Source organism: Gymnogyps californianus, chromosome 4, assembly GCF_018139145.2.
Source record: "Gymnogyps californianus isolate 813 chromosome 4, ASM1813914v2, whole genome shotgun sequence".
Classification (NCBI taxonomy): Eukaryota; Metazoa; Chordata; class Aves; order Accipitriformes; family Cathartidae; genus Gymnogyps; species Gymnogyps californianus.
In genome coordinates this window covers 74,060,309-74,084,261 of record NC_059474.1, presented here as the reverse complement: position 1 = coordinate 74,084,261, position 23,953 = coordinate 74,060,309, and the positions used below count along the sequence as shown (strand labels likewise).

The following is a 23,953-nucleotide window of genomic DNA, read 5'->3' as shown; positions in this document are numbered from 1 at the left end:
GGGATTTGCTGCTGCTGCCTCTGCCGCCACTGCTGCTGCCGCGGTGCAGTGCCAAGACTCTCGGAATAAATAAAAGCGGGCTACTGTGTATCTCTAGATACATCCAGCTAATAGCTATTATTAGTTGGCCATTTATTTCGAAGATCACAGATGAAGTGCGGACGCCTGTCTTCTTCATTTGGTCAGCGTGTGAAACAATAATACTCGTAACAAAAAGGAGGGAGATGGGGGAGAAAAAAATCCTAACATGAACCAGAAGAAATAATATCTAGCACCCCCCCTAAATCAACCTCCCCCCTTTCCTTCCCCCTCCCCCGATCCCTCTCTCTCCACACGCTCGCAGGCGCGGACACACACACACACGGGCGCACGCACACACACACAGGCAGACACGCACACACACACAGATAGACACGCACAGGCACACACACTGTACTGTGTATTTTCGGAGGAGGAGGAGGAGGAGGAGGTGGTGGTGGCTTTCGGAAGAGGAGGAAGAGGTGGTGTTGGGGAGGGGGGATCTCTTTCCCCATTTGGAGATGATTGTGCTATTCCTCTTTGCCTTGCTCTGGATGGTGGAGGGGGCCCTTTGCCAGCTCCATTACACGGTGCAGGAAGAGCAGGAGCATGGCACGTTCGTGGGGAATATCGCCGAGGACCTGGGCTTGGACATTACAAAACTTTCGGCTCGCCGCTTCCAGACGGCGCCCAACTCCCGCAGCCCTTACCTGGAGCTCAACCTGGAAACCGGGGTGCTCTACGTGAATGAGAAGATCGACCGGGAGCAGATCTGCAAGCAGAGCCCCTCCTGCCTGCTGCACCTGGAGGTCTTCCTGGAGAACCCCCTCGAGCTGTTCCGGGTGGAGATCGAGGTGCTGGACATCAACGACAACCCGCCCTCCTTCCCGGAGCCCGACCTCACCGTGGAGATCTCGGAGAGCGCCACGCCGGGCACCCGCTTCCCCCTGGAGAGCGCCTTCGACCCCGACGTGGGCACCAACTCGCTGCGCACCTACGAGATCACCCCCAACAGCTACTTCTCCCTCGACGTGCAGACGCAGGGGGACGGCAACCGCTTCGCCGAGCTGGTGCTGGACAAGCCCCTGGACCGGGAGCAGCAAGCGGTGCACCGCTACGTGCTGACCGCGGTGGACGGCGGGCAGCCCCAGCAGCGCACCGGCACCGCCCTGCTCACCATCAGGGTGCTGGACTCCAACGACAACGTCCCCGCCTTCGAGCAGCCCGTCTACACCGTGTCGCTGCCGGAGAACTCGCCGCCGGGCACCCTGGTGCTGCAGCTCAACGCCACCGACCCCGACGAGGGCCAAAACGGGGAGGTGATCTACTCCTTCAGCAGCCACATCTCGGCCCGCGCCCGGGAGCTCTTCGGCATCGCGCCGCGCACCGGGCGGCTGGAGGTGAGCGGCGAGCTGGACTACGAGGAGAGCAGCGTGTACCAGGTGTACGTGCAAGCCAAGGACCTGGGGCCCAACGCCGTGCCGGCGCACTGCAAGGTGCTGGTGCGGGTGCTGGACGCCAACGACAACGCGCCCGAGATCAGCTTCTCCACCGTCAAGGAGGCGGTGAGCGAGGCGGCGGCGCCGGGCACCGTGGTGGCCCTCTTCAGCGTCTCGGACCGCGACTCGGAGGAGAACGGGCAGGTGCAGTGCGAGCTGCTGCAGGGCGACGCGCCCTTCCGCCTCAAGAGCTCCTTCAAGAACTACTACACCATCGTCACCGAGGGGCCGCTGGACCGCGAGCAGCCGGGCGGCGACGCCTACACCCTCACCGTGGTGGCCCGGGACCGCGGCGAGCCGCCGCTGAGCACCAGCAAGTCCATCCAGGTGCGGGTGAGCGACGTGAACGACAACGCGCCGCGCTTCAGCCAGCCCGTCTACCAGGTCTACGTGAGCGAGAACAACGTGCCCGGCGCCTACATCTACGCCGTCAGCGCCACCGACCGGGACCAGGGCGCCAACGCCCAGCTCGCCTACTCCATCCTGGAGAGCCAGATCCAGGGCATGTCCGTCTTCACCTACGTCTCCATCAACTCCGAGAACGGCTTCCTCTACGCCCTCCGCTCCTTCGACTACGAGCAGCTCAAGGAGTTCAGCTTCCAGGTGGAGGCCCGCGACGCCGGCGAGGAGCCGCAGCCGCTGGCCGGCAACGCCACCGTCAACATCGTCGTGGTGGACCAGAACGACAACGCCCCCGCCATCGTCAGCCCCCTGCCCGGCCGCAACGGCACCCCGGCGCGGGAGGCGCTGCCCCGCGGCGCCGAGCCGGGCTACCTGGTGAGCCGGGTGGCGGCGGTGGACGCCGACGACGGGGAGAACGCCCGCCTCACCTACAGCATCGTGCGGGGCAACGAGGCCAGCCTCTTCCGCATGGACTGGCGCACCGGGGAGCTGCGGACGGCGCGCAGGGTGCCGGCCAAGCGCGACCCCCAGCGCCCCTACGAGCTGGTCATCGAGGTGCGCGACCACGGGCAGCCGCCGCTCTCCTCCACCGCCGCCATCCAGGTGGTGCTGGTGGACGGCGCGGCCGAGCGGCCCGGCGGCGGCGGCGGCGGCCTGGGCGCGGGGGCGGGCGCGGGGGGCGGCGGCGGCGGCTCCGGCTCCGGCGAGCATCGCCCCAGCCGCTCCGGGGGGGACACCTCGCTCGACCTCACCCTCATCCTCATCATCGCCCTGGGCTCCGTCTCCTTCATCTTCCTGCTGGCCATGATCGTCCTGGCCGTGCGCTGCCAGAAGGAGAAGAAGCTCAACATCTACACCTGCCTGGCCAGCGACTGCTGCCTGGGCTGCTGCTGCTGCTGCCCCTGCTGCAGCCGCCAGGCGCGGGCCCGCAAGAAGAAGCTCAGCAAGTCGGACATCATGCTGGTGCAGAGCTCCAACGTGCCCAGCAACCCGGCGCAGGTGCCGGTGGAGGAGTCGGGCAGCTTCGGCTCCCACCACCACAACCAGAACTACTGCTACCAGGTCTGCCTCACCCCCGAGTCCGCCAAGACCGACCTGATGTTCCTCAAGCCCTGCAGCCCCTCCCGCAGCACCGACGCCGAGCACAACCCCTGCGGGGCCATCGTCACCGGCTACGCCGACCAGCAGCCCGACATCATCTCCAACGGCAGCATTTTGTCCAGCGAGGTAAGGCCCGGGCGCCCGGCGGCCCCCCCACCCCCCAGCTCCGCGCGCCGGGCCGTTGGGCGGCCGTTGCGGGCCGGCTGTGCCCCGCCGCTGCACTGCGGGCTTTCCCCGAGCCCCGCGTCGCTTTCCCGTCGTCTCCCGACGCTCCCGCCCCTCCTCTCTCGGCGGGGAAGGCACTTCGCTTTCCCCTTCGTCCTTCTTTTCCCTTTCATTCATTCGTCCGCCGCCTCGCTCCTCGTTGGCCCCTAATATTTGGGAGGCTTCAGCGGCAGGCGAGGGAGAGGTGAGTGTGGGGCAGCCGCCGGCCCGCCCGCCCCGGCCACCCGCTGGCTCCCTCTCACCCGGCCTCAGAAACTGTTGCAGCCAAGCGTGTGTCGTCCCCCGTCCCCCCCCCGCCCGGTGCCTGTGAACGAAGCTGGCCCCGGCCGGGCAGTATCGGGGCGCAGAGATCCCCCTGAGCCGTTAGCTGCAAGCTAACGGGGGGGGGGGGGGGGGATCGAGGGGGAGGGGTACTGCTTTTCACAGAGCCGCTGCAGCTGACAGTAATGAAATGACGTGAGGCGTAATCACAGGGTTTTCTGAAGCAACATTTTACAACTGTGTCTTTTTTTCTTCCTGAAATCTCTGCATGTGCAAGTGAGGCTTTGGGGGAACCCCCCTCTGGGACTGTGACAATCTCTACAGTTCGCAGGAACTTTAATTAATTTGTGAATTAGGGTTTATTAATTGACTTTTCTTTATTCTATCTGAACAGCTCTTTATAACCCAAAGCTGAGTTCGCAAAGGAAAGCATCAAGAAAGAGTTTCCGTGAAATTGTATGCAGAGACTTAACGTCCCCTCCTGTTAAACATGTTGTCTATATTGTGTTATCTAGTGTGTAGAGAATTTCTATCAAAGCATATGCCATGCCATAATACTCCCGTGTTAATCATTTTCTACTGGGTTAGCTCATACATGCTCTGAGTACCTCACTGCCTGTGCACTGATGAAAACAACACATTCTCTCTTAACATGAATACTGAAACCTGAATACTGTCCAGTCTGTCAAAGGTGGTTTGAATGATATTTTCTAAAGCGTTAAGTTTTGCAGTAAAATTTCTAGTATTGGCTTGTAAGCTTGACCTTTCCTCAAAATGTCTGTAAAACTCTGTCTTCTGTTGCCTTTTTAAGGACTCGAGGGTATCTCAATGTATTTTTTTCCTTAGGGTGCAGTAACTGTACTGTCTCCCCCTATTTTTATACACTGGAATTAAAAACAGGCTGAAAACTAGATTACAGTAAGTTTTTTCTCGGACTAAGTAGTACACAACTCTAGAAATAGTTCTGTTGATTTTTGTGGGAGTCCTTGTAATGCTCAACAGCGTGCACTATGAGAAAACATGTCAGAATCTCATCCCAAAAATCTCAGGAAAAAATCCCTCATGCCTTCCCATCTGTGCAAATAAGAATAAGAGCTGGGTTTTTTTCCCTTACATCCTAGAAACAGATTGTGTAGGCCTACTTGCAGCTAAACATTACCATTTATAGTGAATATGGTGAGCTGCTCTGGTGTATTTTCTGATCCTGGTTACAGAAATATCAAGAGTTAAAATGTTTCCCACTATTTTCTTTTTCCTAGACAAAACATCAGCGTGCTGAGCTCAGTTATCTAGTTGACAGACCCCGACGAGTAAACAGGTATGAGCTCCTTAGCCTTGTTTTCCTAATGCATGCTTTAGCAAGTCTGAAAGGGGTGCAGAAATGTGTTTACTGCAGATGTAAAACAGTAGTAAAGCAATGGAAAATTGAATGTGTGTAGACATATTAAATAAAACACTGTCGACTAAATGAGTTTGAATTATGGCTTTTCTGAACTCGTTTCAAAACCAACTGAAAAGAGAACAAAATCTCATTTTGTATTAGTCTAAAACGTGCTTTAAATACTTATGAATGTTTCTGTAGGGTCTTCCAGAAAACATTGGTCTCTTGGAGTTAAAATTTAGCTATCCAGCTTAAGTAAATGCTACCAAATTATTCATACCAATTACACGAAAACCAGGCGGAGTAATAACGCTTACTGTACGTTTCAGCTAGACTACCAAGGTCTGAAAATGCCAGTTTTGTTTATGGTGGACAGGGCACCTCTGCAGAAGCAGTGCAGCAGGCAGGAGTGGGTGACTGCAGCACCGTGTTTGGCCATGTGATGGCAGAAGAATGTTTTTATGAGTTCCTCTTTCATGTTTATTCTAATGTAAAGATGTTTCTGTGTCTAGTTCTGCATTCCAGGAAGCAGACATAGTAAGCTCTAAGGACAGTGGTCATGGAGACAGTGAGCAAGGAGACAGTGATCATGATGCCACTAATCGAGGTCAATCCTCTGGTAAGTCTGATAAGAGAATGGGAATAGTAGATCTTTAAGTAGGGAGACTAGAAAGACCAGTTACTTATAGGAATATAATACAAGAGTGGCATAAATAATGTGAGCATGTTGTATGGGAGGCTGGGTTTAAGTTAGCTTGCTACCACAAGCTACCTGGGCAAGGAGACAATTTTGAACCCCTTTCATTCACGGGGCAGAGGTTATTTTATTCATTTGGTTGGAGGGGATTGGTATGTTATTCTGCATCATTTGCTGTAGCAAAACTTCCTGCACATTAAAACAAAGTTGTTGGTACATTATATAGTGCATTTTTTTCCATGGCAGATTTGCAGAATTTCAAAGTGTTAGGCAATTTTGTTTAGTAGGCGCTTCAGCTGGCATGGCAGTGTGAAGTGCAGGGGGAGTTCCCAAGGGAAAGAATGAACCTAGTGACTGAATGACAGCCAGACTGTGAGGATTTTTGCTGGGGATCAGTGGAGACACATTGGGTGCTCTGAATGTGTAATACCTTAGCATTTTTTGAGGATTGCTTTTTAATTCAAATTGAGGTACCATATAGTATAAGTGATCTCCATGTTAATAAGGCTAAGGTATTCTTAAGTACATTTCTTTCAGTCCTGACAAAGGAAAGAAATGCTTTAAAAACTATGATTTGAATCACCTAGAAAATATATACATTGCAGTGTTATTCCCATGTGTACGCCTTGCTGTCTTTGCTCTCATACTGTCAGTGTTCTTCTGAAAGGGACATTTGTTTAGAGCCTATGCATTAGAATTCATTCTCACCCTCGCACTGCATTTTAGCCACAAATGCTTGTGCTTTCTTCCCTACCACAGTCTCCAAAGGTCTGGTATGTCTTGATTCAATACAGTGATTTCTTTCCCCTCGTTCCCTCTGTGCTCTACCACGTATAAGGATTTGCTACAAGTGTATCATACAAAATACTGCCAGAGTCTCTCCAGTCATCCATGTTTTTTCCCCTGACCCCTGTCTTAGAGAAGATACCAGGGCAAGGGACTCAGTACTGTCATAGCAGTGCTGCCTCACCCGCGTGCTCTGTTAACGTCCTCTATTTTCTTGCTGCTATAGTCACTGTGCCCTTAACGATGGGAAACCCAGGCACCAGGGGAAGAGGAGGCTGCTACAGGGCCCCTTTATATTGCTGCAAGTCATTAATATGCAGACCTAATGAGACTCGAGAAGAGCCAAGAGTCTCCGGAGCTCCCTGCTTCTTGCAGGGCTTCATGCTAAGTGAACAGAGTGTCTATTTTGTGTCTGGGAACCTGACAACAAACCAGGTCTTGCCAGAAGTTTACATCTGAACACAGAGCCTCTTTCATTTTTGGCCTATATATGGCGTATGATTTATTGTTGTTTTAAAAAGCCATGTATTTAGCCTCCCCCCACCCTTTCTTTTGCACTGTTTCTGATGCAGCAATCAGTGCTACTGAGTTATAAAAAGCTCCCTCTCCTCCTGCCCTCCCTGCATTCCAGTTTTTTTTTTTTTCTTTTACGCATTTTACTGCAGCAGTCATCTCAATGAACATTTCAATCAGCTTAGTCCCTCAACATAATGAACCGTAATAACCAAACAGGAGAGAAAAGAATAAACATCTGCAGAAAGGGCTGGATTTGACTGATGGTGGGAATATAATCATATAGTTGCACATCAACTGAAAGCTATTTTCTTTTAGATGCACTCAGTGCTGTTATTGTTGTGCCTCTGCTCCTTATTCTTTCTCTCCATTTTAAAAGTAGTCTATGTCAGATATGAACACTGGAACTACTGTCAAACTTGGCATTAGTCCTTAGCTGGGTAAATTCTTCGTTTTCATCATTTCTATTTTATCAAACTAGGGGAAAAAATCTATACTTCCAAAACAAGTTCAAATCATTTAAGAATCTGATGTGATTTATGAAGTTCTGTGTCTTCAATGGTGATAACATATGAAGTAATGAAAGCTGACAATTAGGTTTGGTCTACTCACAACAGTTTGAACTGAAATCTCAAATACACAGAACTTCTAATTTAATATATTGGTGCTGTGGTTTCAGAATAATTTGCATGCGCAATTTTTTACATGCTAGTTCCAAATAGATATTTAAATACAAGTCTCTGTAGAAACTGCTTTAATATTCTGCACACGTATAATATAGCTTTCCTGTAAGTTTTGGGCTGAATCCTGCTGTTGTGATGCAAAGTATGTGTCCCTTGACCTCAGCAATGACAAGATATTTTGATATAAGAACTTCACTCTTGCTGTTAGCTTTTGGTGATGAATTTTATGGAAAAAAAAGGAGCATAAATCTTGTTTGATCTTGAATGGCTAGAGGAAATATCTGAGGGAATGCCTTCTCAGTTTTTCAGTTGTTCTGGTGCTCTATAATCAATTATTTCTAAATTATTGAAGGAAAACACACTGGTTGATAACATGGCAGAAGTTTGGGCTGTTTTTTTCAAGATGTTACCTGATACTGTGCAGCATCATATTTGTTTTCAAAAGCATTGTATTTGCGTCCAAAAATATTTAGTAGATAATTCACATTGACAAATAAAACTCACTCCCTACCAGTTTTAGTCAGCAGCATGTTCTGCTTGTGAAACATCTTTTTACTGTTCTGTACATGACTTCTGTTACTGTCACCAGTGAACAGTCCTGTGGCACGCAAATAGCTTTTCTATAGTAGTCCGTTGCTAGCCAAGCTGACTGTCAAAAGTCATGGTCAATTCGGAAGGAAAACATGCAGGATGAAAATCTGTCACTGTGTTGTAGATTTATCCTGCACAATTATTTAGTGAAAATTCTGAACTAAGCTGTTCTATGTATCATAAAATGTTTTTTTTATGTTTTGAAGTAAGATTCTAGTTCACCTTTTCACAAAATATATTTTCTTAATAGTGATTTAATCATGGTCTCAGAGGTACTGGAATGTATGTAAGGGATTCATATTGTTCCCACTAAAGTACCACCTGAATGCCTCGTAATTATCCACATTCTTATCTACCTTATCATCCATGAAGTAGAAAAGTAGTCATCCGCATTTAGCGGGGAATGGCAAGCAGTGGGATACTCAAGAGCCTAGTTTTCATGGATTGAGTAGTCATTTCATTGACTGGGATAGGTATCTGAGCTTTTTGGAAAATGACTTTCCAAAGGTGAAGAAGCGCAAGAAGTTTTTGGCAAACGGAGCAGTTTCTCAAACCCCAAGTGCGTGTTCTAATTACTTGTGCTCTTCTTTGTCTGAAAATTGTTGAGACAAAAGCTGCTATTTGTTGTAGAACAAATGCAACTAATACAACACTACTACCTATTATTAACACACTGTATTTCAATCATGTTCTGTAGGAGTAATTTCTAAGCATGAGGTTAGTTTATTTCTCATGGTTGATTAAATTCTTGGCCTCCCTTGTGAAATTGCCGACTTGGGTGCCAATTAATACTCTGCATGTGTATGTTTAAATTGTATGATTAGACACCTGTCCTGTAAGATTTGGACTCATGCCATCAACTTATTTCATATGGTTGCTCACTAGCTACTCAGCTTTCTCAAGCTGAACACACAGAGTTCTTCGCAATATTACCTTCGTTTCACCTTTTTCACTGAATTGTCATGATCTCGCAGATGCACTTCAGGAGGGAATATCCAAAATGCAAAGCTAAGTAGATGTACTGTCATGTATATACTATAAAATGCTTCAGCTTTTTTGATAATCTCCTCTGCGCAGTACTGGGCAGTTTGCATTGGTAACTGGCTGAGATCTAAAATTAGGCTTCCACTAGTGGACTTCATGAAGGGAATTGATAGGGGTCTAATACAAAGGCACGGGTGAAACATTGCCTCACACCTTTTCAGTACAGATTAGGTAAACCCCAAGAGGGTCAGTATGCATTATTGCAGAAGAGCTATGATATTTCAGTGTTCATAAGGAGAAGAATTTGAGAAGTCAGAAGAAGAATTTTAGTGATAAAGGGACAAAGAAAACCAGCATTCCTTCTGAGCCTATGCAGAGTGACAGCTAAATCCTGTTTTGAAGATCACTTGGGCTAAGAGTCTATCTCGGGTAGTCTGAGTGAAGTGAGAGTGAACATGAAAATGGCTTAGAAAAGTGCTCTGACTCAAGCTGAGGGCGGTTTCTTATTCTCTCTTCTTTCCTTGGGCTGCATGCTTAATAATGTTCACATCTCAATGGTCCAGATAGGGCTTTGAAGTTGAGATTTGGAAGAGCTGAATATTGAAGATGTTTGAGTCTTTATTCATGTTCTCATGCAGATGAAGTCAGTTTTATCCAAGGCAGCACACCGATTACTTAGCAAGAAAGAATGATAATAAATGTTTCATAAAGTCCAATTCTTCAGTAGATAAAGTCTTCTACAAAGGAGGTTAACATCATTATCCTTATTTACCGACACAAAACATGAATCATAGGGAATGAGTAACTTGCTCAAGGATAATCTAACCAAATGGATAGTTGTTCTGGTAATGGAGCTCTGACAAGGAGGCCTGGTCCCCTACATCATGCCTATCTCGCATCTAACTAGCTTTTTTAAGAAAAACTACCACAGAAGAAATGGAAAATGCCATTTAATTCCAAGTAAAAGCCAAAGTTACGAAAAAATGACACATGTTGGGGAAAAAAACCCTCTCAATAACAATACTACAAAAATACTTTGTCAACATTTAAATTGTATTTTTGCTTTTTATTACATCATTTACTCAGTAATACATATGAACGTGTTCACTCATTGCTCTAAAGGCTTAGTGTATGGCTCTTCTCTCTTAATTAAGTTAAGAAAGAATACATTATTTAAAAATGGTTTTAGGCCTAATTTTTGCTTTGATCTAAACTGCCATTCAAACCAATTAGAATTCATGCATATAGAAATTTCTATTTTCTCCTTTTGAAATATGAAAAGGAAGCAAATTGGGAATATGCTTCAGAAATGCAACACTACCAAGTATCTGATTCAAGGCACCTGAGTTCAGGAAATTCAGATGCAGATATCAAACTTAATATTTAACTCCTTTCCTAGTTTTTAGTTTCCTTTGAGGCAGGGGTGGGGACTTGTTTTCCTTCAAAATCTGCAAAGTTAAGGTTGTGTGAGAGCTCATATTGCCCGCTGGCCTATCTAGTAATAAGACTTGAACAAATAGGAATGAACTAGTGGCCTTGGCCATGAGCTTTTATATGTATGCTGTATTTGGAATAGTGCAATGCTTATCATTTTTCAGCACTTCAGTGCACTATACTATCTATTTGTATCCACAAAGGACATTTGAAATTCATAATTCAGAGTCACCTTTAATATCTCAGTTTATCTGAATGCAAGGTCTAATATAATAACTAAATGAAAAATATAAAGCATTTTTCTTTAATGTGGCTTTGCAATTATGATGGATAATTTAGTTCTGAAGGATCATATATATAACCAGATTTATGAGGGAGATGAGATGGAAGTGTTATACTGCTGAACATTTCTTTTTGTTATAAATCAAGAACATGATTCTTGGTGTATGAAGGAGTTCTGTGCTGAATGTCTTACTTCGTTTACCATGATATATCCTTCCTTCTTGGAAAATAGCAAATAGCCTTCCACCCCCTGTTTTACTGTTTTTCAATTAGAAAAAGAATTCCATACCATGACCCACAGGAAAAAGGTGGAGGAAGAATAGTCAGCATTCATATCAGAGTCATTGTAAATATACATAGGTGCCCAGGGATTTCAAAATCAGACTGCTAATTTCAATTTCTTTTCTGTCAAAATACTAAAACCAAGGGCTTGGTTCTGCACCTGTTAAACTCTTAGGGAATGTTGTGACTGATTCAAGTAGGAACAATACACAATCCAGGCCTCTCTGAAGATTTTGTTCCCATCCTAAACAAGCATTTACATTCGAGCTGTGTGTTCCAGCAGTGTATATTAAAATTCAGATGTATATGTATATAATTTTTTTTTTTCTTTTACAAGTTCTCATCTTCAAGGGGGGAAAAGTTTGTCATACAAGCTTACATTTTATATCCCCTACATTCATTACTTTGTTTATTCAAAATCCTGATTTATAGTGGCTATAACATCTCTTTTATAATAAGCTGTTATATAATACTATTCAGTGCACTGCAGTAGACAAGCAGTATTCAAAAGGGAACTAAAAAAATAATATTTGGAAAGAGACATTTTGCAGTTTAGCAGCTGATGTGAAAACAAAATAGTAAAATGGAGGGTCATTTTCCAGGGGAAATAAAAATCCATGAAGGGAAAAAAAGGGTCTATCTTTGAATATATATCTTAAAAACAGTATTATTATAATATCTCCCTCCCCACTGACTGAAGAATATAATTTAATATTTATCCATAAGTTTTTCTTTCTCCTGCTGTCTTTCAGGAAATGTTGAATGAATATGGTCACTGATATACAGTTAGCAAAATGTAACTGTAATCCATTTCCTATTAAAAGTAGGGTTATTTGTTGTTTACATGTAACTTTGCTAGCAAGTCTGAAAATTGAAATAACCATTTTGTGTTAATTGTCACTTAAATCTTCTGAATGGCAAAAAGTTAGATTCATAAAATATGTCTTTTCTTGCATAAGAGATATTTTTGTGCAGACATTTCAATACATAAAATACATACACACACACAGAGTTTTATAGACATTGTTACATATTAATTTCTTTCTGGGAAGTCTGCATCTAAATCTTTCTTTTCAGTCTTTGATAGCTACTACCACTATGGAATTTAGAACTATACAATTTGTACGCCTTGCCTGATGATCTTCATCTGATTCCTTAATCATATCTGCAGTTCACATTTGTATAGTTCAACAGTTCACTGATCAGTAATTTATTTTCAGACTTCTGCATGCCAATTATCAATGCAGGGTTCTAATCGAAACTGGACCTAGCATTGTATATTACTTAATTTAAAATTAAAAAGTCATTATAAAGTGAGATTAATTTGAGATAAAAAGCTTTTTTTCTTTCTTTGTATTTTTTCTAAGTGACTGCCTTTAGTACTCAAGCACTTGTAGATAGTTCAGAAAGATTCTTGCTTGCTGAAGAGATTGGTTTTTGTAGTGTGAGATACCGCATAAATATTACTAATATAAGTCAAATTATGGTTCAAAACAGTGGTAGAATTCTTAATACTAATCCTTACATTGAAGATCAAGCTAATCCAGTTCTTTACAATGTTGGCTGGTGAATGAGCTACATTACATGAATCTTAATACAGGTGTTCAAATTTTTTTCCTATCTCTCTTGCAAGTAGCGTCGTTTTTTTGTAATTCTAATGCAATGCTTGTAAATGCAATGTTTATAACAGATTTAGTTCAGTTTTGACATACACCTATTCTAAGACACTCAGTTATCTTTATAAATACAAGAAAAAGATATTTCTTTACTGTTCTGCTTTTCTGTACGATGTTGAACATCAACTTGGAGACGCTGGTATTTATTTTACTCTATGCCTATGATTTCATACACCATTCCTCTCAAAACAAGTATAATCCAACGACGTAGTGACTCACAGTCAGGTAATATTCTTTTGGAAGGCCGATCTGAAGGTAGTCAATAGAAGCATAGCTTGTCATTTGAAATCTTAATAGCATTAAAGGATTTGTAAGCAAACAATTCCGTGTTGGCAGGGACAAGTGTTTGCTTATATAGGGGAAGCATTAACAATCTTGTCAATAGTATCCGCAGCCATGTCACATCGGACTATGGCTACCTTTGTACCGCTATTTACAGTAATTTATTACAGGATTCTGTCCCATTACTTGGATGACTTGATGGTAGTAAGGACTGCTGCAGTAGCAATGAAAACTATCTCTGAAAGAATGATGTAACAATTGAGTAAATAAGCCACCCTGATCGCTTGAAAGCTGGATTCCTACTTTGTAAGATCGGCTTTTAATATCAATAGGCTCTGTCTATATACTAATGTATGCACAGGTAGTTCCTTTATAGGACTCATTAATATTTCATTTTCATAAATGAAATCTGTGATTCCTCAATCAGGACATTTCATTTCTTTAGTCAGAGATACATTTATGTAGAAACAATTCCTTCATGTTCTTAAACAAGTATTTTCAACTGGCGAACCACAGACGTCAACCTACAAGTGGAATTGAACCTTATCTGAATGGGTTCTAAACAGTGAGATCTGCAAGTGATTTTGTGAGATAGAACCACCAATACCCTTCTTCTTGTGATTTTTTTTGTGTGTGAGACATTCTGGCATTTAGTTAGCTTATTAAATGGTGTCTTTGACTTCTGAAGACTGGACAATCACATTTTTTTTTGTCAAGGAGATGAAAGTAGTGGAAGAAGTTCTTAAGACATTTCTCTTTCTACTTCTCTCTTTTCTCGCATAATCTTTCTTATCTGTCAGCAGCTGTTCATGATGCTGAAGCTTATATCTGTAGTTTCTTTTTCTCTCATGCTTGCAGGCATGGATCTCTTCTCCAATTGCACGGAGGAATGTAAAGCACTGGGCCACTCAGATCGGTGCTGGATGCCTTCCTTTGTTCCATCTGATGGACGCCAAGCTGCAGATTACCGCAGCAATCTGCATGTACCTGGCATGGACTCCGTTCCAGACACTGAAGTGTTTGAAACACCAGAAGCCCAGCCGGGGGCAGAAAGGTCCTTCTCCACCTTCGGCAAAGAGAAGGCCCTTCACAACACTCTGGAGAGGAAGGAGTTGGATGGACTGCTGTCTAATACACGAGCGCCTTACAAACCACCATATTTGAGTAAGTACCATTCAAAAAGCTGTATGAAAGTGTTCCCTTTGCGGGAATAAAAATTAGCTCTTTCTGCTATTCATAGTAGGATAATACAGACACAATTTTAGGAGCAGCGGGGAAAAAATGGCTTCTCTTGGATTCAGGCACCACTGAAGAAGGCATTGTTCAGTGCTTTTAAAAAAAGACAAAACCTTGATTGTTTTTAGTGTGACATGATTGTCAACAACAGAAGTATCAGCTGGTATTAGTGGGGGAGTTGCTCAATTTTGTTTTCTGATGCTGGATTATTTTCAAAGTTTTCTTGGATAGATGGTTTAAACATTGACATTGCCAGGCTAACATTTTTTAAGACTAAAATTAAGTCGAGACAACTGTTCTAGGAGCTTCTTTCTATGATTGAGCAGTATCTTGTGAAGAAACAGTATGTGTATTATTTTGAAGTAACTATTTACATAGTTAACATTAAGGGTTTGGAAGGAAGAAGATAAAACTTTTTGCCTTTGGTCTGATCATCTTCCAGCCTACACAGTAGTGACTTTTGTCAGTGCTCCTCCATGCCTTCTGTCTTATTCCAAAATCTTGCCTCTTTCTTTAGTCACCTTTTGACTATGGTTGGGTGGCATGAAAGAGTGTGATAGATCTCAAAAAGACCTTCATAATTCCTTTTGGAGTCTGAGCCAGTTGTAGAACCCTGGAGTAACACTTTGATCTAATATGTCTTTTCATTCTATTTAGCAGCCTTCTGTATTTTATTAGAGACTGTAATCTTCTTGACTTCAAGAGTTTATGAAGTTTATCTCATCCAAATAAGTCAAAGACATTAACATTGCAACACCAACCCTTTTTAAAGCAACAAAAGTCTTTTAGGACAGCAGATCAGGGGTAAAAAAAAGAATCTCACTGAATGGTATTAATTTATTTGTTTTTATAAAGCATTTAGTTGTTCTGAAAGGTCCTGCACTGGCAGTCCTGGCATGTGAATGTCTTTGCTACAGATCATTCTCAGCACAGACAGCTCAGTTCTCCCTTCTTAATTAGCTGTCCAGGTATTTCAGTCCTTCAGAGAGGTCTTTTTACCACTTCACTCTTTAGATTTGCTTTACTGAAAGCTTCTAAATTTGGATACCAATTCTGATATGTGAAAGCCATTCCTAAAAATACCTGTCCTGAGACCATCAGGTTATTTTGTGTAGGCTAAAATGTCAGGTGTCAATCATCTGGTCATACTCCAAAGACCAATGTGAAATTTCCCTTAGCTATGACCTAACGACTCATGACTCTTGTCTTTCCCTAACTAGTCTTCCATCACTTACCTCTAAGAAACATTCTTTAGTACTAAGCTGTAATCTAGCAGTCCTAATTTCATCTCTATCACTTCAGTTAAAGACTTGAGTTTTGTAGCACCGATGGTCTAATCACAACAGAGTTCTGAAGCAGTATGTGCATTACAATGATGATTATATCTGGTGACACCACAATGGTAGTTCTTTTCTGTTTTGTTCTAGGCCTGGGAGTTTTATTTCAAATAACAATGAAATATTTATTTTATTGATAATTTAGGGATTTTAAATTCTGTTCAGCTAACATAAGTAGTATTGTTGAACAATGTGTTTACATATAGACGTTGGTCTACATTTTACACTGTTCTGGTATAAGGGCATAAAAAATTGGAGGTAAAATGGCAGACGTAAACAATATAAATGAGTGCTATTACGTAATCCACACTTGAGAATCCAGATTTAGTTTTGCTTTTTTCTTTGAACCTCAAAGCTAAAACTGCTACAAAACAAGAGTAATATATCTCTGTTTTATTTTCCCTTATTTAATATTTTCTTTACTAAAATTTTAGATTATAATTGTATAGCAAATAACAGGAGCAAAGAAAAGAAAGTGAGCACAATAGTTGTAGCAATGAGTAAACAATTCATTATTAATAATGTATTCAATGAATAAGGCAAGAGGAATGCATAAAAGGAAGTTGATTCAGGAAGGAACTTCAGTTGAGCCACTGGGTAATTGCAATTGTAATAAAATTAAATTCAACTTCTTAACAAGGAACATCGTATCAAAATCGGTTTGTCAGTAGAACGATGTTTTGTAAAAGAAGTTATTAAAATGTATGAAACAGAACCCTCATTCAGCAAAAATACTGTATAAAAAGTTGTAGCGTGTATGAAAATGGCCATATGAAAAATCAGTAGCAAAGAAGAAAAAGTATATTGCAGAATACAAAAACTATTTGAACTAAAAAGGTCTTTTAAAAAAAGATAGATTCTTAAGCAAAATGATCAGAAAAGAGCACAGGTTCTAGCAGGTAAACTTCAGGATAGTCATTAGTGGAGATAAGAGGGACTTCTTAGAGCAAATAGCCAAAGGCATGGAAATAAATATACACAGTTTTTAAGATGTCAAGTGTAGTAGGAGAGAATTGGTGGGTCTCTTGAGCTGCAGTTAGTGAGGACAAGGAAGTTGCAGAGATTCTAAACTGTTGCTTTGCATTTGTATTACCAGAGGAGGGGCAGAGAAAGACAGACAGGCATATTTAGGAAGCCACCCATCCCAGGTAACCGTTTCAAATAAACGTGCAAGACTGATTTGTGGAAGAGGATGTTGTTGAAAAATTGACTAAAACAAATAGGAAGAAGTCAGTGGATTATGTGTTTCTTTAATTTTCAGTTTCTAACAAAAGCTAGTAACCAAATATCAGAAGTTGTGTTTATTGTTAAAAAAGGTACTAGAAAATCTTGTAAATTAGAGAACAGTGAGAAACCCTAGCATAGGACATAAAATTGTAACTCAGGGGTTTTAGGAATAAGGTAGCTGGCATCTGTCCAGGAAAATTGCACAGAAAGATTGTCAATCTATTAGAATTTTGATAGAGTGGGTGAGAATTAATCAATATAGTGTATTTGAACTGTCAAAAAAACCCCTTTAGCATAGCTTCTCTGTAGTAGAAGAAGCTACTAAAGTAAGCAAGTGTTGTCACAGGGCAAAGCATTACCAGACTCTGTGTGCCTAAGAGAAAAAAATGATAAGGATAAATGGAACATTTGAGCAGAATCAGAGTTCCCCATGTGTCTATGCGGAGATCCGTGGTGTTTAAAAAATTAATTATCTAGAAACGGAAATGAGAAAAAGGGGGCGGTATTTGCAGGTGACATAAAATGGTTTAGGTCAATCAAGGCTCTAATAGACTACGTATGCCCACAGTGTGCAGCGAAGCATGGTCCAGAAAACCCAGTCTGCTTCTGACCTAGCTCGCTTTGGAATTGAAAGCTGCAGAGCAGTGTCAGCACGGTGCAATAGCTGAGCGGGCTTACTCGCTTAAGCTGTGCCATTAGCGCAATAGCTACAAATGTAAACTGGTAGCTCTACGTGGAGCTTTCACCGTGCCACATGAGTGTATCCGCTCAAGTTTGTGTCTGCTTGGTGATTCCTGCACTGTGTTCCAATGGGTACGTTCAGTGCAGAACCTTAGAAAAGATAAATGAGGAAGGCGATGTATATTATCATGAGAAATTTGAACTCTTGAGAAAAAAGACCATGGAATAATTCCCTGAAAAGTGTCCCCCAGTGTACAAAGCCAGCAAGAAGGAAATAAAATGCCAGGTTGTAAAAAGGAATTTAATTGAAAATACATTAAAAAAGTATTACAGAACCCTTACACAAAACATATCACTATGTTGCGCTAGCCAGTCTATTCATTCCATAGAAATACATAGCATAACGGAAAAAATATTGAAAATATTTCTATGCAAAGTCGTATCAAAAGCTTAGTACTAATTAATTTAGACAAGCTGTGATAGGGACAGGAAGTAAACAGGAGACTGCATGAAAACAGAGAAGGTAAGCTGGGCGCTTTCGTTTGCCGTTCTCAATAACAAGAGAGCAGCAAGGCAGCAAAACAATTGAAGGGCAACCAGGTCATGAACTGATAAGATCATACACATTTGATAAAATGATGTACATTTGACACAAATAATACAGTAATCTGTCAAACTTACGATTATGGGGTATGATTGAAACCAAAGGCTTAATAGTGAGGATTTGGGTGTTTGCTTCTTTGTTGTTTGAGGTTTAGATTATTGCATGGATAAATGAAAGCAGCAGCAGCTATGTTACAAATAATAATGTAGAAAAAGATATAAATCCTCATACTTGAAAGGATTTCTTTATGTCCCATTATCAAATTTTCACCTTACTGCTCTAAGCCATTGGACTTACTCATACACCAATTTCCACATAAACATACTTATTCTGTATATTATTCTGAGCAGAATACACCAAAAGTAGATCTCTTTGTACTCAAATAATATATTTTGAAGAATATATTTTTTACATATGTTTAAGTATTTATTATGAATACAAGTTATAAAATTGTGATGGGATCAATAAATTGTAGGGGTTTTGAAAACAGTTTTCTCATAGAGTGACTCCAGGATTCTTCTAACTTGCATATTCTTCTTACTGCGTAATTTACACTTATTTGTTCTTATTCATCCATGTGATTTGAACACTGCCTTTCTGCAAACAGTTAAGAAATTTTCATAATGACTTAACTGTTCATAAAACACGAAAGAGATTCTGAACTTGACTGGAGAAATAAAATAAGTGAAATAACACTGGTGAGGAAAATAAAATGTAGGTTTTGAACAGTTCCTATATTTTTAAAATAGATTCTAACCATTTCTATCTAATTTTTCATTGAGTGGTTGTTAGATTAGCCATTATTTTTGTAAGTATTTTTACTGTAGTGACCAAAAACCCTAATCCAAGATTCAAACTCTGTTGTACCAGATTCTGTAGGATATCTAGCAGAGACTATCTTCACAATGAATACCTGATCAGTCTGATTCTGATCTATTTCTAATACTTTGGACCAGGTCCTGAGATGGTAACAGTTGGAATAGCACCATTACATCCATCTGAGTAGTGTTTTGGTCTATAACTGATGATAGGAAGTAGCTTTAATTTTTTTTTTTCCTGTAATTGTGGATCATTCTAGATGTGTATTTCTTTTATAATACTTTAGAGCCTTCCTAAAGTTACATACTGACATTAGTGATAGAATATTTTTTTCTTCCTATTAAGAGGTTAGGATTTTTTTAATGTATGAAAACAGTCAAATATTGCCATAATACCTTAACTTTCTATATAGAAATCCTTGTTTTGCTCTAAAAAAATGACTTTGGCATAGCTTAATCTACTCTGGAAGCAGGTTAAAATAAACTACATAAAGGCACAATTTACTACACAGAATAACAGTGTTTATATGAGGAGACATTCTGGAATAATAATTGTGTTCTAAAGTAGCCCCCTAATTAGCTCTGCAATATTTTCTACATACACGCAAGCATCTTCATCTTCACTGATGAAACTATATCATTATCATGGTAATTATTGCCAACACCATCAACATATTTTATGTATGAATCAGGATTTTATCATGTTCGGTAAGACATACACATAGAGAGAACAAAAAAGCTGGTCTCTTCCCCAAAGAGCTGGCTGCCTAAGCAAGGTGAATTGGAAGGGGAAAAAAATCCCTTTCTTTGGCTAACTGTTTTGATTTGTGTGGCATGGTTACTAAACATCAACACTACCTTTGATAGATGCACATAGGTCTAGGCTTGCAGAGTCAAATGATTTGCCTGAGACTTGTTTGTATCATCCAAAAAATTTAAAGGTAAGCTTGTCTTCATTCTGTGCCTCTGTTTCTTAGCCTGGATAGCCATTGACTCACTCTGCAGTAGAGGTACAATGAAGGTCTGTATGCAATCAGAGAGACTGGGCTTGGATCTGAGCACAAGTCTCTATGTTTATGTGAAAATATAGATGTAGTCCAAGCTTCTCGTTCTACAAAATATTTGTCAACTGCTCAACTTGACCTATCCAAGTCAAGTTGATTTACAAATAAAATTTAAAAGCTTTCAAAAGTCTTTGCACAGTTGAATGTTTAGGAATTGGACCATCAATTTATTTCAAATAATCTACCACAGAGCTAGCACAAAGAACGGTTTAACTTAGAATCATTATCCATCTCCCTGAATTAGATTAGAACAAATGACCTAGAGGAGAAAAATGTTCATGTCTTTATACCAGGACAAGAAGTGTCTCACAATCCTTTGATTATTTTTCAAAGGAATAAAAAAAGTGCATTAAAATATTTTTGGGGTATTTTGATCTAGTTAGGATCATAAGGGCCTATTTCTGTACGGCAGGATATGTAACACAACATTTTCTGCTCATGTGTAACATAAATATATGAAAAGATGTTTTACGCAAGAAGTCTTTACTGTTTTGGAAAAGTTTCCCCAAAAAAAGAAGAAAATTACAATTCTGTTCATTTAATATGATGGAAGAAGAATTTTCTTTGGTTTTTTGTTTAGTTACATCTCATTTCTGGAAATTGTTTGTGTAGTTTTATCACAGCTGTGATAGACATTATAGCATTACATTTGCCTAAACATAAATAACAGCTATTTTGAATGGACACTTGATTAATTTTTTAAAATGAGACCTGTCTACATTTTTGCTTTTAAAATTAACCTACTTGATTTCTAATACAAATTAGGTAAACTTGTGAGCTGTCTGATCCCTTCATTAATCATTTTTAACTCAGTTCGTGATTTTCACACATACTTGAAGTAAAAATGCACAGAAGTAAAAGCAAACAAATTAGCACCAATAAGTTGCAGGTACATATTACAGTTCTTGGGGTAAGAAGAAAGAAAACATTGTAATGCTGGATTAAAAAAAAAAAAGAAGTTGCATTGAAATGCAAGTTTTATTGATATGAATAAACAAATGATAAGTGGATAGTGAAAGAGTTGTTCCTTTGTGAATAGTACAGTTTTGTGCTCAAAAAGAGTGTTAAAATTGTATCTTTCAACTTTAAATCTGATCCGCATAGCTGCATATCCTGCATACCCTGTCACAGAGAGTGGAATTCTTCACTTATATTCAGGAATTTCTCTCTGGGACAGGATACAGCTCTCATTTCTGCACAAATGAGAATGACTTTGTACATGCAAAATTGCTCAGCAAAAATGGAGGCCGAGTCAAAAAGCCAACATCTAATAATGCTAAGAAACCTAATTGAATACTTTTCTAAAAAGTCTAATAGAGCATTCCCATTTTTGCTCTATCTGAAATGCTAAGAGATTTATTCACTTATACCTCAAGTTTGCCACTTCAGATACATCATCTCTATTAGTTAAACAAAGCTTACAAAAAAAACCCCAAACCTGGAGTAAACAGGTAATACTAATTAAAATATAATAAGGGGAGAGCAAGACTATGATGTATTTTGACTCATTATTGTAGGTACTCTACGATCTTGAATAAACCACTTATGATGATTCACTGTTCAATGATTATTGTGTAACATCTGAAACGTATTTTTATCTCACATTCATGACTGGTTTACATTCTTCATCTGAACGTATTCCTCTTGCAGCTATCGCTCAAAGAGAAGAACACTTACAGAGTATTAGTGCAATAATAGAAAGGAAATGGATAATTCAGAAAGCAAAGTTAGGAAGGAATATATAAATATGCAAAGATAACTTGGCTTTAGCCCAATAAAACCTATAAATTACATTATTTTTATCAATTTTTATGAAAATGATGAATACAAGAAAAAGAAATAAGCATTCTTCTTTTAATTTTAAAGCACAGGTGTTAGCTGTTATATTTAAATACTATTTGCTTGAATCTCTTTATGTAACTGATCTTGGATAGAATTAACAGTACCCTGTACTGTACAAAATACTGATAAAATATGTGCCCGTTATTAGGTTTACATAGCAACTTTTATCTTAGACGCTCTTTGTGTTTTTATCTAGAGCTCTTTGCAACTACAGTTCAGGAAAATAATTGAAAAAGTTAAAAAAACTTGAGTAACTTTTATTTGAAAGAAAATTTTTAGTTTGTCTTAAAAATGTATCATTTCAACTATTTCTTTTCCTCTAATAGCTGTAAAAGTCTGTATTTGCCAGTTCTGACTGGAACACATAGAAGTCTTGTATATCTAACTATCTCAGACTGGTGCTATATTTATTCATTTATGTCAATTTTGAGAGTGCTTATGTCTGCCATGAATATACCATCTGTGGACATTTTTTTTTAAATAATGAAATACCATTTTCTGGATTCCTACCAGTGGAATATGAAAAAAAAAAAAACCAGCAGAAAGATTGCTTGAAACTTTAGGAGTAATTTTTGAGATTACTGTGTTATGCTGGTTTAAAATTCCAAAATGCCTCTTGTCCCATAAATTTAAATCCTATGACAAAAGTAATTTTGCCACTTATGGATGTGAGTCTCTTTGGAAAGCAATGAGATGTTTGCAGTTAAAATTTTCAAAGGCACTAAAGTTATTTATTTTTGATAGGCAAATTCTATTCAAATATGAATAAATGCTATTCTTAAATGTACAAACCTCCTTATTGTGACAGTCAGGAGTTGGAGAATTGAATGTGTGCCTAATCTTGGGTCTATGCGCAGCAAAGTCTTTTCGTCTCTGCTTGCCTCTATGTGAGGAACTCCTTGGCCTGCAGAGCAGAGGAAAATATTCTTGTTTCTGGCTCTTTTGCTGCACAGAGTAACTCTGATTTTCCACTGTCATTTCCACTGCATTAATTTTTGAGGGCTTCCCTTTCTTTTTTTCTTTTTTTCCTTGATCAAAAGAGGAAAAATAGGGAAAGCCATTTAAAGAATGCAACAAATAGCCAGTAAGAGAAGGAACTGCATCTATTTATCGTGTTTGGAGAAGCACACTAGGGATCGGAGTTGCTATTTATCTGGCAAGCCTGTAAACAGCTCTATTTGTACACTAGCCACCAAGAATCCACAGTTTTATGCTAGCAGTAGGATGACTGCTGCTGGGAAGTAGCTGTCAATATATTTAATTTGTTTTAGAAACATAGTATGGTGAAGTCAGAAGAGTGAAAAATGATGTATTTGGTACCTTCTTGTAAGAGAAGAAGTAGGAGATAGAGACAGTTAGAATATAATTTTTAACTTCAATACCTAATAAATTGTTGGAAGAACTAAATACGATGATAGTAATCAATGTAGATTCACTGAAAATCCAAACTCTCCTAGGTAATTTAATTTCTTTGATAGGTTAATGGTCTTTATTGGTTGAAGAAAATACCGTGGACATGGGGAAGCAAATCTTCAGAACTTACTTCCTAAATTCTGCCAGAAAATTATGTTCATGTATGAGTTGCAAGAGTAAATCTGCATTTCTTGCATACACATGAATCTATTCCATATGTGTAAATGATGTTATTTTACATGACATTTTCACAGGTTATCAGCATTCATGTGGATTAGAAAGAAAAAAAAATGGATGCAGAGTAGATTCACCAAAGAAGTTACAGGGATGACAGACTCCTGTTTTAGCAAGTGACTTGAGGCCTCTGACTTTATCTTTTCACCTCCAGCATCATGGCTGCATTCAGCACTGGAAAAGGATTCATTATGAAACTGCTTGAATGCAACCTTTCTTTATTCATAAGGAATTTTATAGATGCTGATATTGTGGATTCATCTTATGTCAGAGTAAAATTCTGTCACTTTGTGGCTTTTTTAGTTGCCTATTTGTGCTTTAATTTGACATCCATTGATTCTCAATTGGACTTTAGATGACAATTGAATGTAGCTGCACACAGCTGTGGGTATTGATAGGA

The 23,953-nt window shown here is 40.4% G+C and overlaps 1 protein-coding gene across 2 annotated transcripts in view; it reads left to right on the top strand.

Annotated features, from left to right (window-relative positions):
- Nucleotides 1-539: 539 nt before the first annotated feature.
- The window catches only part of PCDH10 (protocadherin 10), a 32,269-nt gene continuing 8,855 nt past the window's right edge, over nt 540-23,953 (top strand). The window contains exons 1-4 of one of the 2 annotated variants that reach the window (XM_050896322.1): nt 540-3,146; nt 4,766-4,824; nt 5,400-5,506; nt 13,956-14,261. In XM_050896322.1, coding sequence (XP_050752279.1) covers nt 540-3,146; nt 4,766-4,824; nt 5,400-5,506; nt 13,956-14,261 — 3,079 coding nt within the window. Of the gene's footprint in view, nt 3,147-3,900; nt 3,941-4,765; nt 4,825-5,399; nt 5,507-13,955; nt 14,262-23,953 lie in introns of those variants that run through there. The other variant, XM_050896323.1, reaches the window with a different exon arrangement.